This window comes from Pristis pectinata, chromosome 3 (assembly GCF_009764475.1).
Source record: "Pristis pectinata isolate sPriPec2 chromosome 3, sPriPec2.1.pri, whole genome shotgun sequence".
NCBI lineage: Eukaryota > Metazoa > Chordata > Chondrichthyes > Rhinopristiformes > Pristidae > Pristis > Pristis pectinata.
Window position 1 is genome coordinate 32,950,234 of NC_067407.1, and position 13,262 is coordinate 32,963,495.

Genomic DNA, 13,262 nt, shown 5'->3' on the forward strand with positions numbered 1-13,262 from the left:
GAATGAGAGGAGATCTTATAGAAACATATAAAATTATGAAAGGGATAGATAAGATAGAGGCAGGAAGGTTGTTTCCAGTGGTAGGTGAGACTAGAACTAGGGGACATAGCCTCAAGATTCGGGGGAATAGATTTAGGACAGAGATGAGCAGAAACTGCTTTTCCCAGAGAGTATTTTCAAGTAGTTGCAGTCATGATGCTCATTGCTGTTGTGGAGGTGACCCAAAGCTACATTTTTGGAGAAACGATTGTCTCTACTTTGATTTTAGAGAGAAACAAATCCAGCGGGCAGCGTTGGAGCGGGCAGCGGAGTGAGACGGAGCAGAGTGTTCTGGGCTTTGGCTCAAGGGGCTTCGGCGTAAAGGGGCGAGGAAAGCTAGGTGACTTTAGTTAAGGAAGGAGTATGACTGCGGTTTCCTGTACTCAGTGTCAGATGTGGGAGTTCCCGGAGTCTCCCTGCCTCAGGGAAGGCTATATCTGTGCCCGGTGTGTCGAGCTGCAGCTCCTGAGGGACCGTGTTAGGGAACTGGAGATGCAGCTCGATGACCTGCATCTGGTCAGGGAGAGTGAGGAGGTGATAGAGAGGAGTTATAGGCAGGTGGTCACGCCGGGACAATCGGAATCAGGCAATTGGGTTACAGTCAGGAAGGGGAAGGGGAAGAGGCAGGTACTAGAGAGTACCCCTGTGGCTGTACCCCTTGACAATAAGTACTCCTGCTTGAGTACTGTTGGGGGAGACAGCCTACCTGGGGGAAGCAACAGTGGCAGTATCTCTGGCACAGAGCCCGGCCCTGTGGCTCAGGTGGGTAGGGAAGGAGTGAGGAGGGCACTAGTGATAGGGGACTCTATAGTTAGGTGGTCAGACAAGCGATTCTGTGGACACAGGAAAGAAACTCGGAAGGTAGTTTGCCTCCCAGGTGCCAGGGTCCAGGATGTTTCGGATCGCGTCCAAGATATCCTGAAGGGGGAGGGAGAACAGCCAGAGGTCGTGGTACATATTGGTACCAACAACATAGGTAGGGAAAGGAATGAGGTCCTGAAAAGAGACTATAGTGAGTTAGGAAGGAAGTTGAGAAGCAGGACCTCGAAGGTAGTAATTTCCGGATTACTGCCTGTGCTAAGCGACAGTGGGTATAGGAACAGAATGAGGAGGAGGTTAAATGCATGGCTAAGGGATTGGAGTAAGGAGCAGGGATTCAGTTTTCTGGATCATTGGGGCCTCTTTTGGGGCAGGTATAACCTGTTCAAAGAAGACGGGTTGCACTTGAATCCCAGGGGGACCAACATACTGGCGGGGAGGTTTGCCAAGGCTACTGGGGAGAGTTTAAACTAGAATTGTTGGGGGTTGGGATCCATATTGGAAAGACAGGGGAGGAGGTGTTTGGCTCTCGAGTGGAGGAGGCTAGGACTGGGTGCCGTGGGCAGGTGATAGAGAAGGGACCTGGTCAGACAGGCTTGAGATGTGTCTATTTTAATGCAAGGAATGTTGTGAACAAGGCAGATGAGCTTCGAGCTTGGATCGATACTTGGAGCTATGATGTGGTGGCCATTACGGAGACTTGGATGGCTCAGGGGCTGGAATGGTTGATTCAAGTGCCGGGTTTTAGATGTTTCAGGAAGGACAGGGAGGGAGGCAAGAGAGGTGGGGGAGTGGCACTGTTGATCAGAGACAGTGTCACGGCTGCGGAAAAGGTGGACGTTGTGGAGGGATTGTCTATGGAGTCTCTGTGGGTGGAGGTTAGGAACAGGAAGGGGTCGATAACGGTGCTGGGTGCTTTTTACAGGCCGCCCAATAGTGACAGGGTTATTGAGGAGCAGATAGGGAAGCAGATCCTGGAAAGGTGTGAGAACAACAGAGTTGTGCTGATGGGGGATGTTAATTTCCCAAACACCGATTGGCATCTCCAGACTGTGAGGGGTTTAGATGGGGTGGAATTTGTTATGTGTGTTCAGGAAGGGTTCTTGACACAGTATGTAGATAGACCTACAAGAGGAGAGGCTGTGCTTGATTTGATATTGGGAAATGAACCTGGTCAGGTGTCAGATCTCTCAGTGGGTGAACATTTTGGTGATAGTGATCATAATTCTATCTCCTTTACATTAGCACTAGAGAGGGATAGGAAAAGACAGGCTAGAAAGGTGTTTACTTGGAGTAAAGGGAATTATGAGGCCCTCAGGCAGGAAATTGGAAGATTAAATTGGGAACAGATGTTCTCTGGGAAAAGTACGGAAGATATGTGGCAAATATTCAGGGGATATTTGTGTGGAGCTCTGAACAGACATGTTCCAATGAGACAGGGGAGTCATGATAGGATACAGGAACCGTGGTGTACGAAAGCTACAATAAATCTAGTCAAAGGGAAAAGAAAAGCATACAAAAGGTACAGAGAGCTAGGTAATGTTAGAGATCTGGAGGAGTACAAGGCTAAAAGGAAGGAACTTAAGAAAGAGATTAGGAGAGCCAGAAGGGGACATGAGAAGGCCTTGGCAGGCAGGATCAAGGAAAACCCCAAGGCGTTCTACAAGTATGTGAAGAGTAAGAGGATGAAATGCGAAAGGATAGGGCCTATCAAGTGCAGCAGTGGGAAAGTGTGTATGGATCCGGAAGAAATAGCGGAGGTACTTAATGAATACTTTATGTCAGTATTCTCCACGGAAAAAGATCTAGGTGATTGTAGTGGGGACTTGCAGTGGCCTGAAAAGCTTGAGCATGTAGATATTAGAAAGGAGGTGGTGCTGAAACTTTTGGAAAGCATCAAGTTAGATAAGTCGCCAGGACTGGATGAGGTGTACCCCAGGTTGCTGTGGGAGGCGAGGGAGGAGATTGCAGAGCCTCTGACGATGATCTTTGTGTTGTCCATGGAGATGGGAGAGGTTCCGGAAGATTAGACGGTTGCGGATGTTGTTCCCTTATTCAAGAAGGGGAGTAGGGATCGCCCAGGAAATTATAGACCGGTGAGTCTTACCTCAGTGGTTGGTAAGCTGATGGAGAAGATCCTGAGAGGCAGGATTTATGAACATCTGGAGAGGTATAATATGATTAGGCATAGTCAGCATGGCTTTGTTAAGGGCAGGTCCTGCCTTACGAGCCTGATTGAAATTCTTGAGGATGTGACTAAGCACATCGATGAAGGGAGAGCAGTAGATGTAGTGTATATGGATTTCAGCAAGGCGTTTGATAAGGTACCCTGTGTGAGGCTTCTGGAGAAGGTGAAGAGACATGGGATCCAAGGGGACATTGCAGTGTGGATCCAGAACTGGCTGGCCCACAGAAGACAAAGAGTGGTTGTTGAGGGGTCATATTCTGAGTGGAGGTCGGTGACCAGTGGTGTACCTCAGGGATCTGTACTGGGACCCTTACTATTTGTGATTTTTATAAATGACCTGGATGAGGAAGTGGAGGGGTGGGTTAGTAAGTTTGCAGATGACATTAAGGTTGGGGGTGTTGTGGATAGTTTGGAGGGCTGTCAGAAGTTACAGAGGGATTATAGATAGGATGCAGATTTGGGCTGAGAAGTGGCAGATGCAATTCAACCCAGATAAGTGTAAAGTGGTTCATTTTGGTAGGTCAAATATGTTGGCGGAATATAGTCTTAATGGTAGGACTCTTGGCAGTGTGGAGGGTCAGAGGGATCTTGGGGTCTGAGTCCATAGAACGCTCAAAGTGGTGGCGCAGGTTGACTTTGTGTTTAAGAAGGCATATGGTGTATTGTCCTTCATTAATCGGGGAATTGCATTTAGGAGCCGTGAGGTATTGTTGCAGCTATATAGGTCCCTGGTCAGACCCCACTTGCTCAGTTCTGGTCGCCTCACTACAGGAAAGATGTGGAAGCCATAGAGAGGGTGCAGAGGAGATTTACAAGGATGCTGCCTGGGATGTGGAGCATGCCTTATGAAAGCAGGTTGAGGGAACTCAGCCTTTTCTCCTTGGAGAGACAGAGGATGAGGGGGGACCTGATAGAGGTGTATAAGATGATAAGAGGTATTGATAGGGTAGATAGTCAGAGGCTTTTCCCCGGGGCTGAATTGATGGCAACAAGAGGACATAGGTTTAAGGTGCTGGGGAGTAGATATAGAGGAGATGTCAGGGGTAAGTTTTTTTACTCGGAGCATGGTGAGTGTGTGGAATGGGCTGCTGGAAATTGTGGTGGAGGCTGATACGTTAGGGTCTTTCAAGAGACTGTTAGATCGGTATATAGAGCTGAGTGAAATAGAGGGCAATGGGTAAGCCTAGTAATTTCTAGGGTAGGGACATGTTTGGCACAGCTTTGTGGGCCAAAGGGCCTGAATTGTGTTGTAATTGTTCTATGTTCTATGTTTTAAATGAGGTCTCAGGCACTGGGGTTTGCTCAGATTGCTGGCTTTCCAAATTTGCGGGCAGCCATTGACTGCGCTCATGCCACAAGAGCCCCCATTACTTTGTAGGACCTTTTCATCAGCAGGAAAGGTTTCCATTCCCTCGACATGCAGGTAATTGTGGACATAAGAAGATTTTCCTCACGGTCAATGCCATGTTTCCAGGGAGCACATATGATGCCTTCCTCCTAATGGCAACAACATTGCCAGACATTTTCAATGGTCAGCACTACCTGGAGGGAAGGGTCCTGGAGAACAAAAACTACTTCTCTGGCTCCTCACACAAATTCACACTCCCAACACAGGAATGATTACAACATGGAAGGAAACTATTTGACATCCACCCCCCCACCACATGAACAGAGGAGGCAGGCATTATACATAACGATGTGTGGGATCGAGGGAAAACTCAGGAAGAAACTGCAAAATTATTGCCCCCAAAGCAAGTAAGTGATCCTCTTCACTCGCCTCTGCACTTTTAAAATTAAAACTTTATTTGCATAAATATAGAAGCAATGATTTACCTGGGGAATATTTAAAGTATTTTATTGGGAAGAAAAATAACAGATCAGATAGGACAAGATATAAAAACTTAAGTTTAGAACATTAAAATGAAAGATAATATGTGAAAGAACCGAATGCAAATGGTATTTATTTTCTTTGTTCTGTTTACAACATTTTTAAGTTGCTTAAAGAAAGTGTCACTTTAATTGAGTTACTCCTGGAACTAGATTATCTTTGTTCTTGCAATGTTGGTGTTTATTTAATCAATATATTACCTGAAGTCTTACATGACTGAAGCTGTCAATAATACAAAAGTTAATACTCATGTAATTGTTGCCATTAACCTACTGTTACAAACAAGTATTTCACTAGAGGTACAAAACTATTCTGTAAGTAATCAGGATGACAAAACTTATCCAAAGTATCCCCAGCAGAAGACATTAACTACCAGCAGGATTAAGGCATTTATATCACACACATTTTTCCATAAAGGTTCTTCTTCAATGCTCGTTAAGCGTTCACGTATGGCATCATTTTCTTCTTCTGTGAGTTCAGGCTCCTCCTGTACTGACAGGCCACAAAGGCAAAAACATGTTTTCTTCCACCAAGAGAGCGACACTGTTTCAACAGAAGTAAGTACACCAAAATCAAATGGAGTAGCAGCATCAAATGTAAGATACTAAGTCCTCATTGGGATAGGGGCACAGACTTCCCGAGAACAAAACAAGGCAGATTCCTCTAAAGCCTTCTCCTTTGTATCTAATACAATGTTCTAAAAGCATTAACTAATAAACACATTGTGTAATGATATTAGCTATCAAACTACTTCAATTGATATTCACAAGCAGTGATTGGTTTTGAAATCACACATCTGGCAGCACATAACTGAGCATCCACGAGGCTCTGTGAGCCATCAGCAGCAGCGTAAAATTACTTCACAATCTATGTGATCTATGACCTCTCAGAGTAACCTATGCCCATCATTCAACCGTCAGCAAAGCAATGGAATATATTGCTGTTAGTGCTTTCAGACAGCTCTTACATGGCAGAAACATGTTCAGTTTGGGCTTTGCCAAGACGCTTCAACTTCAAGCCTCATTACAATCTTATCCAAATATGGGCCATAGGGCAACATTTAGAGAAGTGCAAGTGACTAATCTTGGTGGCAAAACAGCACTTGACCAAATGTGGGATCGGGGAGGCCAAATAAAACTGAAGTCAATAGGAATCAAGGAATATGATCTCCATTGGCTGGAATCATACCTGGCTCTGCTCATGGAAGGTCAATCATCCTGTAGTACATCACTGTTACTAGTGCATAGCAGTACATCACTGCTGGAGTTCTTAGAGTAGTATCCTGGTCCAACTACCTTCAATTGCTTCAATGATATTCCTTCCTTTGTGGAAGTCAAAAGTGGAGATGCATATTGGTATTGGTTTATTATTGTCACTTGTACCGAGGTACAGTGAAAAGCTTGTCTTACAAACCGATCGTGCAGGTCAATTCATTACAAAGTGCAGTTACTGTCATAGAATCCATGCTGTGTGATTCATTGATAGTCATAGAATCACACAGCATGGAAACAGGCCTTTCGGCCCAACATGTCCATGCTGACCAAGATGCCCATCTAAGCTAGTCCCATCTGTCCATGTTTGACACATATGCCACTAAACTTTTCCTATCCATGTACTATTCCAAATGTCTTTTAGATATTGTTATTGTACCTGCCTCAACCACTTCCTCTGGCAGCTCGTTCATATGCATACAACCCTGTGGGTGAAAATGTTGTCCCTCAGGTTCCTATTAAATCTTTCCCCTCTCACCTTAAACCTATGGTCTCTAGTTCTTGATTCCACAACCTTGAAAATAAGATCGTGTGAATTCACCCTATTTATGCCCCTCATGATTTTATATACCTCTATATGGTCACCTCTCAGTCTCTTGCACTACAAGGAATAAAGTCTACCCGACCTCTCCCTATAACCCAGTCCCTTGAGTCCTGGCAACATCCTTGTAAGTCTTTTTCTGCACTCTTTCCAGCTTAATGGCATCTTTCCTGTAGCAGGATGACCAAAACTGAACACAATACTCCAAATGCAGCCTCACCAATGTCTTGTACAACTGCAGCATAACATCCCAATTATATTCAATGAAGGCCAGTGTGCCAAAAGCCTTCTTCACCACCCTATCTATGATTCACTTTCAGGGAACCATGTACTTGTACTCCTGGGTCCCTCTGCTCTATAACAATGCCCAGGGCCCTGCCATTCACTGTGAAAGTCCTACCCTGGTTTAACTTCCCAAAATGCAACACCTCACAATTATTGGAATTAAACTCCATTTTCCATTCCTCAGCCCTCTCATCCAGCTGAGCAAGATCCTGCTGTAATTCTTGATAACTTTCTTCACTGTCTATGATGCTGCCTATTTTAGTGTCACCTGCAAACTTACTCACCATGCCTTGCACATTCTCACCCAAGTTGTTGATATAGATGACAAACAACAATGAGCCCATTTGATGATTGCAAAATATTCATTTCCACTGATATCTCCAAAGCCAAAGCATCCCATCCCCACATGCAACAAGAGCTGGATGGAATGGCCTAAACTGGCAAAATGTATTAATGCCAAACATGTTCCAGTGAATGACCATCTTCAACATGAGGGAGTCCAAGCACATACCTTGACTTTGAGCAGCATTACATCATGGAGCCCCTGCCATCTATCTCTTAGTGGTGCTCTCTCTCTCTCGCCTCTCCACTGAGCAGAAACGACAATAGCAAGGCAGAGTCTGGTTAGTCACACCCCTGACTCCCCAGAGCCTTTCCTTTATCAACAAGGTTTATAATGGAAGTGATGGAATACTTCCCACTTGCCTAGATGAGTGAAGTTCTATCAAGCCAAGAATTTCAACACTACTCCGGCCAAAGCAGTCTACTGGATCAGCACCCAATCCTTCACCTTAAACGTTCTTCTCTTCTAAAACAGTCAAATAGGTTTAATGACTTGCTGCATTCCAGTTCAGTGGGTTCTGGGAGGACCGATGAAGCCAATGTGGGACTGTTTGTAGCCAGGTGGGGACTAGGAGGTGGTGTTCCTTCCACTTTTTATGATGGGCTTCCACATTGTAACATTTCCACATCCCTTATTGTAAGCAGTTATGGGCCAGGGATTCCCATGATGTTACTCTTTTTCAAGGAAGTCTTCAGTATGACCTTGAATTGTTTCCTCCATCCACTTAATAATCTCTTAACAAAACAGAGCTCAGAACTTCAATTTATTCCCACAAATTCATTCTACCTCTTCAAAATCCCTTTCCTTTTCTATACACAAATTCATCAGATAAGAAAGCAGACTGTTTGTCCTGCCATTGACTGAGATCCCAGGAAGCACAATGCTTTGCCATGCTGTTATAACATTGCACTTCAAAATGAAACAGTGCAATATTTTGGAGGACAATCTTTAATTACCTAATTCCTGTTGTAGTCTGCAATATTCCATAATGTCTTCTATTCTTCTTACTTTTATACATTTGATCCACCTCCTACCCTTTCTTGGCTCATTGTTTTTGCTATAGTTAATTATCTGAATGGCGAGTGGACGATTTCATTTGCAGGTCAATCAGCATAGAATAAAAATTCTTTGGGGTCTGGGGTCACTGAACCACCAACTACCAATTTGGCAAAAGCTACTTCAGGAAGGAGACAGGGGAATGAGAGAAAAGCACACCACTGTCTGTAGCAGCAAGGTCTAAGTAGGTAACACATTTTCAGAGAGTAAGTTGTTTTGTGTTCTTGTCCCTGTTCACTTAGTGGTGGAAATTTGTGCTTGAGATTGTGGTGTTGCAGGCAGTTTGCATGATGAATGGAGATGGAATACATGGGTATCCTGTAACAAAATACTGGGGAAACTCAGCAGTTTAAGCAACACCCATGAAAAGAGAAGCAGAGTTAACACTTCAGGCAATAAACCCCCCAAAACTCCTCTACCTGTTTCTTGCTGTCCATCATCCTCTGTAATAGATAATGATTCAGCATTTCTGTCAATGAATTCGGAGATTGGCTTTGGCTGGCTCCAGTTATCATCCAAGTGGGTTTTAGAAATTTTGATGTTTCTGGTCCACCATGTTAATCGAATCAGCTTTGAAAATATAAAGAATACTTTTACTTATTCTGTGAACTACAGAGATCAGTAAACTTTATGTACAGTTGTTAACATTGCAAAATAGAAAAAAGACAGATTTACTTATGTTCTGTAATCTTATTGACAAAATACTGGCCATATATTACTGCAGTAAAATGAAGGGGTTGTGTTGCCTCCAGATTGGGTTAATGGGGGAAAGGATGGGGTAGGGGGAAATAAGAGAAAAGTCACATCGCAGCAATTGTGACTCAATATTGAATTAAACATTTTCAGGTAACTAACTTTTTTTGCTCTCCACAGGGCAGTGCAGTGGCACAGCTGCCAGAGATGCTGCCTCACCAGCTCCAGCAACCTAGGTTCAATCCTGACCATGGGTAATGTCCGTCTGGAGTTCGCACTTTCTCTCTGTGATTGTATAGGTTCCCTTTAGATGCTTTGGTTTCTTCCCTCACGTTAAGGACTTGTGGGTTAGTAGGTTAGTTGGCCTCTGTAAATTTCCCCTCATATGTAGGTGAGTGGTACAATTGGGGGGAGTTGAGGGAATGTGGGGAGAATAAAATGGAATTAGTGTAGCCTTAGTGTAAATAGATGCTTGATGCTTGGCCCAGACTTGGTGGGCTGAAGAGTCTGTTTCCATGCTGTCTGACTCTATCGGTCCTGTCCATGGACCAATTTGTTCCGCTGAGCAGTCGCACAATCCATGTAGTGGACTCCACAACAATGGGAACACTAGGTGCAATATAGAACACAAAATTGAAAGACATGCAGTTAGATTATTACTTCATGTGGAAAAAGTGCTTGGGACCATAGGCAGAGAGTAAGCTAAAAGTCCAGGTGTTATGTCTTCAGTTGTATAGGAGGGTGCTATGGGAAGGGGGTAAATATTCCCAAATCTCTTTGCTTCTCAATCTGGATTAGTTGAATATTTAGCCGATTTAGTTTTCCAATCAAAATAAGACATCTTGTATTTCACCATACTGAATTTAATGTGGTAGACTGCAAATTTATTCACAATGCAGTTTTCATTTTGGGAGCTAAGACTTTCATTTTGGTCTCTGCAAATTTTGTTACCCATCTCCTATTTCTGAGTCCATATTGAATGCGAGATGCTACTTCCCACTTTTTTGCCAGTACAGGAAACTTCCTTTAACCCATTAATATCTGTTTTCTATTTTGCAGCTATATTTTGAACCTATTCTGCTACCTGCTCATTTACTCTATAAGATATGCTTTTTGTCATAATTTACTGATGTGGCACGTTATTGGAGCTTTTCTGAAAATTTCATATAACAGATCCATTCTACTACCCTTATTTACTATTTCCATATTCAAATAAATTTACTGATTGATCATGAGCACCCTTTCAGAATCATGCTAATTTATTTTATATCCTCCATCTTGAGATGTATTATTATCTCACCTCTTTAGGAAATAGATAAGATAAGATATCTTTATTAGTCACATGTACATCGAAATACACAGTGAAATGCACCTTTTGCGTAGAGTGTTCTGGGGGCAGCCGGCAAGTGTCGCCACGCTTCTAGTGCCAATATAGCATTCCCACAACTTGCTAACCCCTATGTCTTTGGGATGCGGGAGGAAACCAGAGCACCTGGAGGAAATCCACGCAGACACGGGGAGAACATACAAACTCCTTATAGACAGTGACTGGAATTGAACCCGGGTCTCTGGTGCTGTAATAGCGTTACACTAACCGCTACACTACCGTGCCTGCCGTCTATCCCACCACTCACATTAAGATAACTAGTCTATAGTCCATGAATTAATTCTTTTTTGGCAGAGCAATTCCTATTTTCTGCTGTGATCCTGGGAATAAAGAAATTATTTCAAATTTCAAGAAAGATAGAGCTGTTTTAGCTCCAGGAATAGTAAAGGAAAGGTTCAATATTGCTTGAGTTCTACAAGTGCTTAGAAAATGCACATAATATCTTTTGTTTAGGATATCAAATCAAATTCAATTTCGATTTTGCAGTGAAATCGTTTAAATCAAGCCAGCTACATGAATCCTTTCCTTCATTGCTATTGACATAATTATGTCAAAAATCAGTGCTGGTACCTTTGAGACAATAAGATCTTAAGCAATTGGAGCAGGAGAATGTCACACATCCTTGAGTTCTACTTCACCATTCAATATCACAGTTGATTTTCTACGTCAACTATACTTTTTTTTGCATGATCCCCTTATCTTCTGATTTGCCTAGTGACCAAAAGTATACCAGTTGCAGTCTTGAATATACTTGTCACTGAACATTCCCATTTTTCTGGGACTGCAAAGATTCACATGGAAACAGGTCCTTCAGCCCACTAAGTGCGCACCAACAATTGAGCACCTATTTTTACACACATCCTATCCTCCCCATATTGCCATCAACTCCCCACTAGATTCTACCACTGACCTACAGATGGGATACTTTATAGTGGCCAGTTAAACTATCAACTGGTAGATTTTTTGGGATGTCGAAGGAAACTGGAGCACCCAGAGGAAACCACTGCAGTCACAGGGGGAACATGCAAGCTCCACACAGACAGCACCACAGGTCAAGGTTGGACCTGGGTCACTGGAGCTTTGCTATCTGCATGACTGTTGGTTAAAGATTAGAAGTAGGCAGATGCAAAAGAAACCACACTTAACTAATGATGATGCATGGCATTAATTTAACTTGTGGGGGAAAATTCAAGTGCTAAAGAGCAGCCAATCACAATCATTTGCCTATTTACACATTTGTAGTATTTCCAGAAGCCTGTGCATGAGTTGAAAGTAACTGCATTAATACACATTACCCCTTCAATTTCGACCATTGCTGGAAGTCATTGTGATGCTGAGGTAGCCCTGTAGACTGGGATGACCGTTTCACTGGTGGACACCCGGAAAGAGTCCTGGCTGCGGGACAGAAAGGTCAAAGCAATGGAAGGTGGCAACCTCAGTGGCCAATAGTAGCTGATGAGCTGCCAGACATTGAAGAACTCCACCTGACACCCACCAACATAGATCATAGAACTTCACGGACCATAGAAGTAACACCTGGAGGGCAACCAGACTGGGGGAATGCAAAGCTTGTTTGCCAGCTCCCCTGAAGCAAGGACACACGAATTCTGCTCCACAGGACCCAGTTGAGGATAATGCGACATTCTACAGACAAAGGTTTTTGAACATGGACATCAAGATGCTGGTGTGTTGTCTGGCATCCAAAAAAGCCATGAAATGCCTCCCTCCAACATTAAATAAAATTTGTATGAAGGCCTTTCTTCCAGCTAGGAAATAGTAGCAGCTGCACCTAAACAATTACGGAGTCAATCATGATGTAGCAAGTGGTGGGTGATGACAGAGGTACCCAACCATGATCGCTGCAGTGGGAGCCCAGACTGCTGCCATCATGGCTCTGGAAGACAGTATTTGAAAGGGCCTTGAGGTATCCAACAGATTACTAGGGTTCCTGGGGACCTGATCAAGGCAGTGGAAATGGCTTTGTGGAGCATAAGTCTTCCATTCTCTCTCAGGATGACAGAACACATGCTCCCAGCACTGCCAACCCTCACCGTTTCCAGTCAACCAGCTGGTTCATGTGATTCATGTTGTTTCCAAAAATTAAACCTAATAGTTACCATTGCAATAATCAAAACAAAAAAAAATTTGTTAAGCAGCATCCATGAAACATTAATTTGTTAATTTTTGTTTTCATTTGGCTGCTGTAAGAGAGTTGTTGAATGTTTAACATCTTGCTCAATAGGTGCTAACGGCTGTGTTAGAACATTGCTGTCAATTATTTACATATCTTTCACTTTTTACAAAGTGGTTCTTTAAATATACAGTGTTTAAGTAGCAAAACACCATTTGATTTGCTTGCTGCCATTCATGATGGTGCAAGTATTTAAACAATATTCATCTTTATGGCAAACTTTAAAATGTTGTCGTCCAAAGAACCAGCAGTTGGACTGCCCTGACATTTGAACCGCGGGGCCTTCCAAACACATCAACCCAACTGTCTCTTGCAAGAAGTCAAACTGAGTTTCCAGCTCCTATATATTCCTGTCATATTTCTGTCCTATAAGCTGATGCCTTTTTATTTACTGCACATCTGTCAACAGAGCATATACAACTATTAATTCTCATCAGAGGACAATTTACTTAAATAATTAGAGCAGCCAATGAACATACCTTAAACGCTATAACTATAGGTTCTTGACCTATTTGTAGCCTTCGGCAAAGATGATCGCTTCAACTTCTTCCTTCACTATCC

General features: G+C 43.3%; 1 protein-coding gene across 1 annotated transcript in view; it reads right to left on the reverse strand.

Moving 5' to 3' along the window:
- Positions 1-4,833: 4,833 nt before the first annotated feature.
- The window catches only part of slc5a9 (solute carrier family 5 member 9), a 41,952-nt gene continuing 33,523 nt past the window's right edge, over positions 4,834-13,262 (reverse strand). The window contains exons 13-14 of the mRNA XM_052011665.1: positions 8,850-9,000; positions 4,834-5,477 (exon numbers count right to left, since the gene is read on the reverse strand). Of these exons, the coding sequence (XP_051867625.1) occupies positions 5,272-5,477; positions 8,850-9,000 (357 nt within the window). The 3' untranslated portion in view covers positions 4,834-5,271. The remainder of the gene's footprint in view (positions 5,478-8,849; positions 9,001-13,262) is intronic.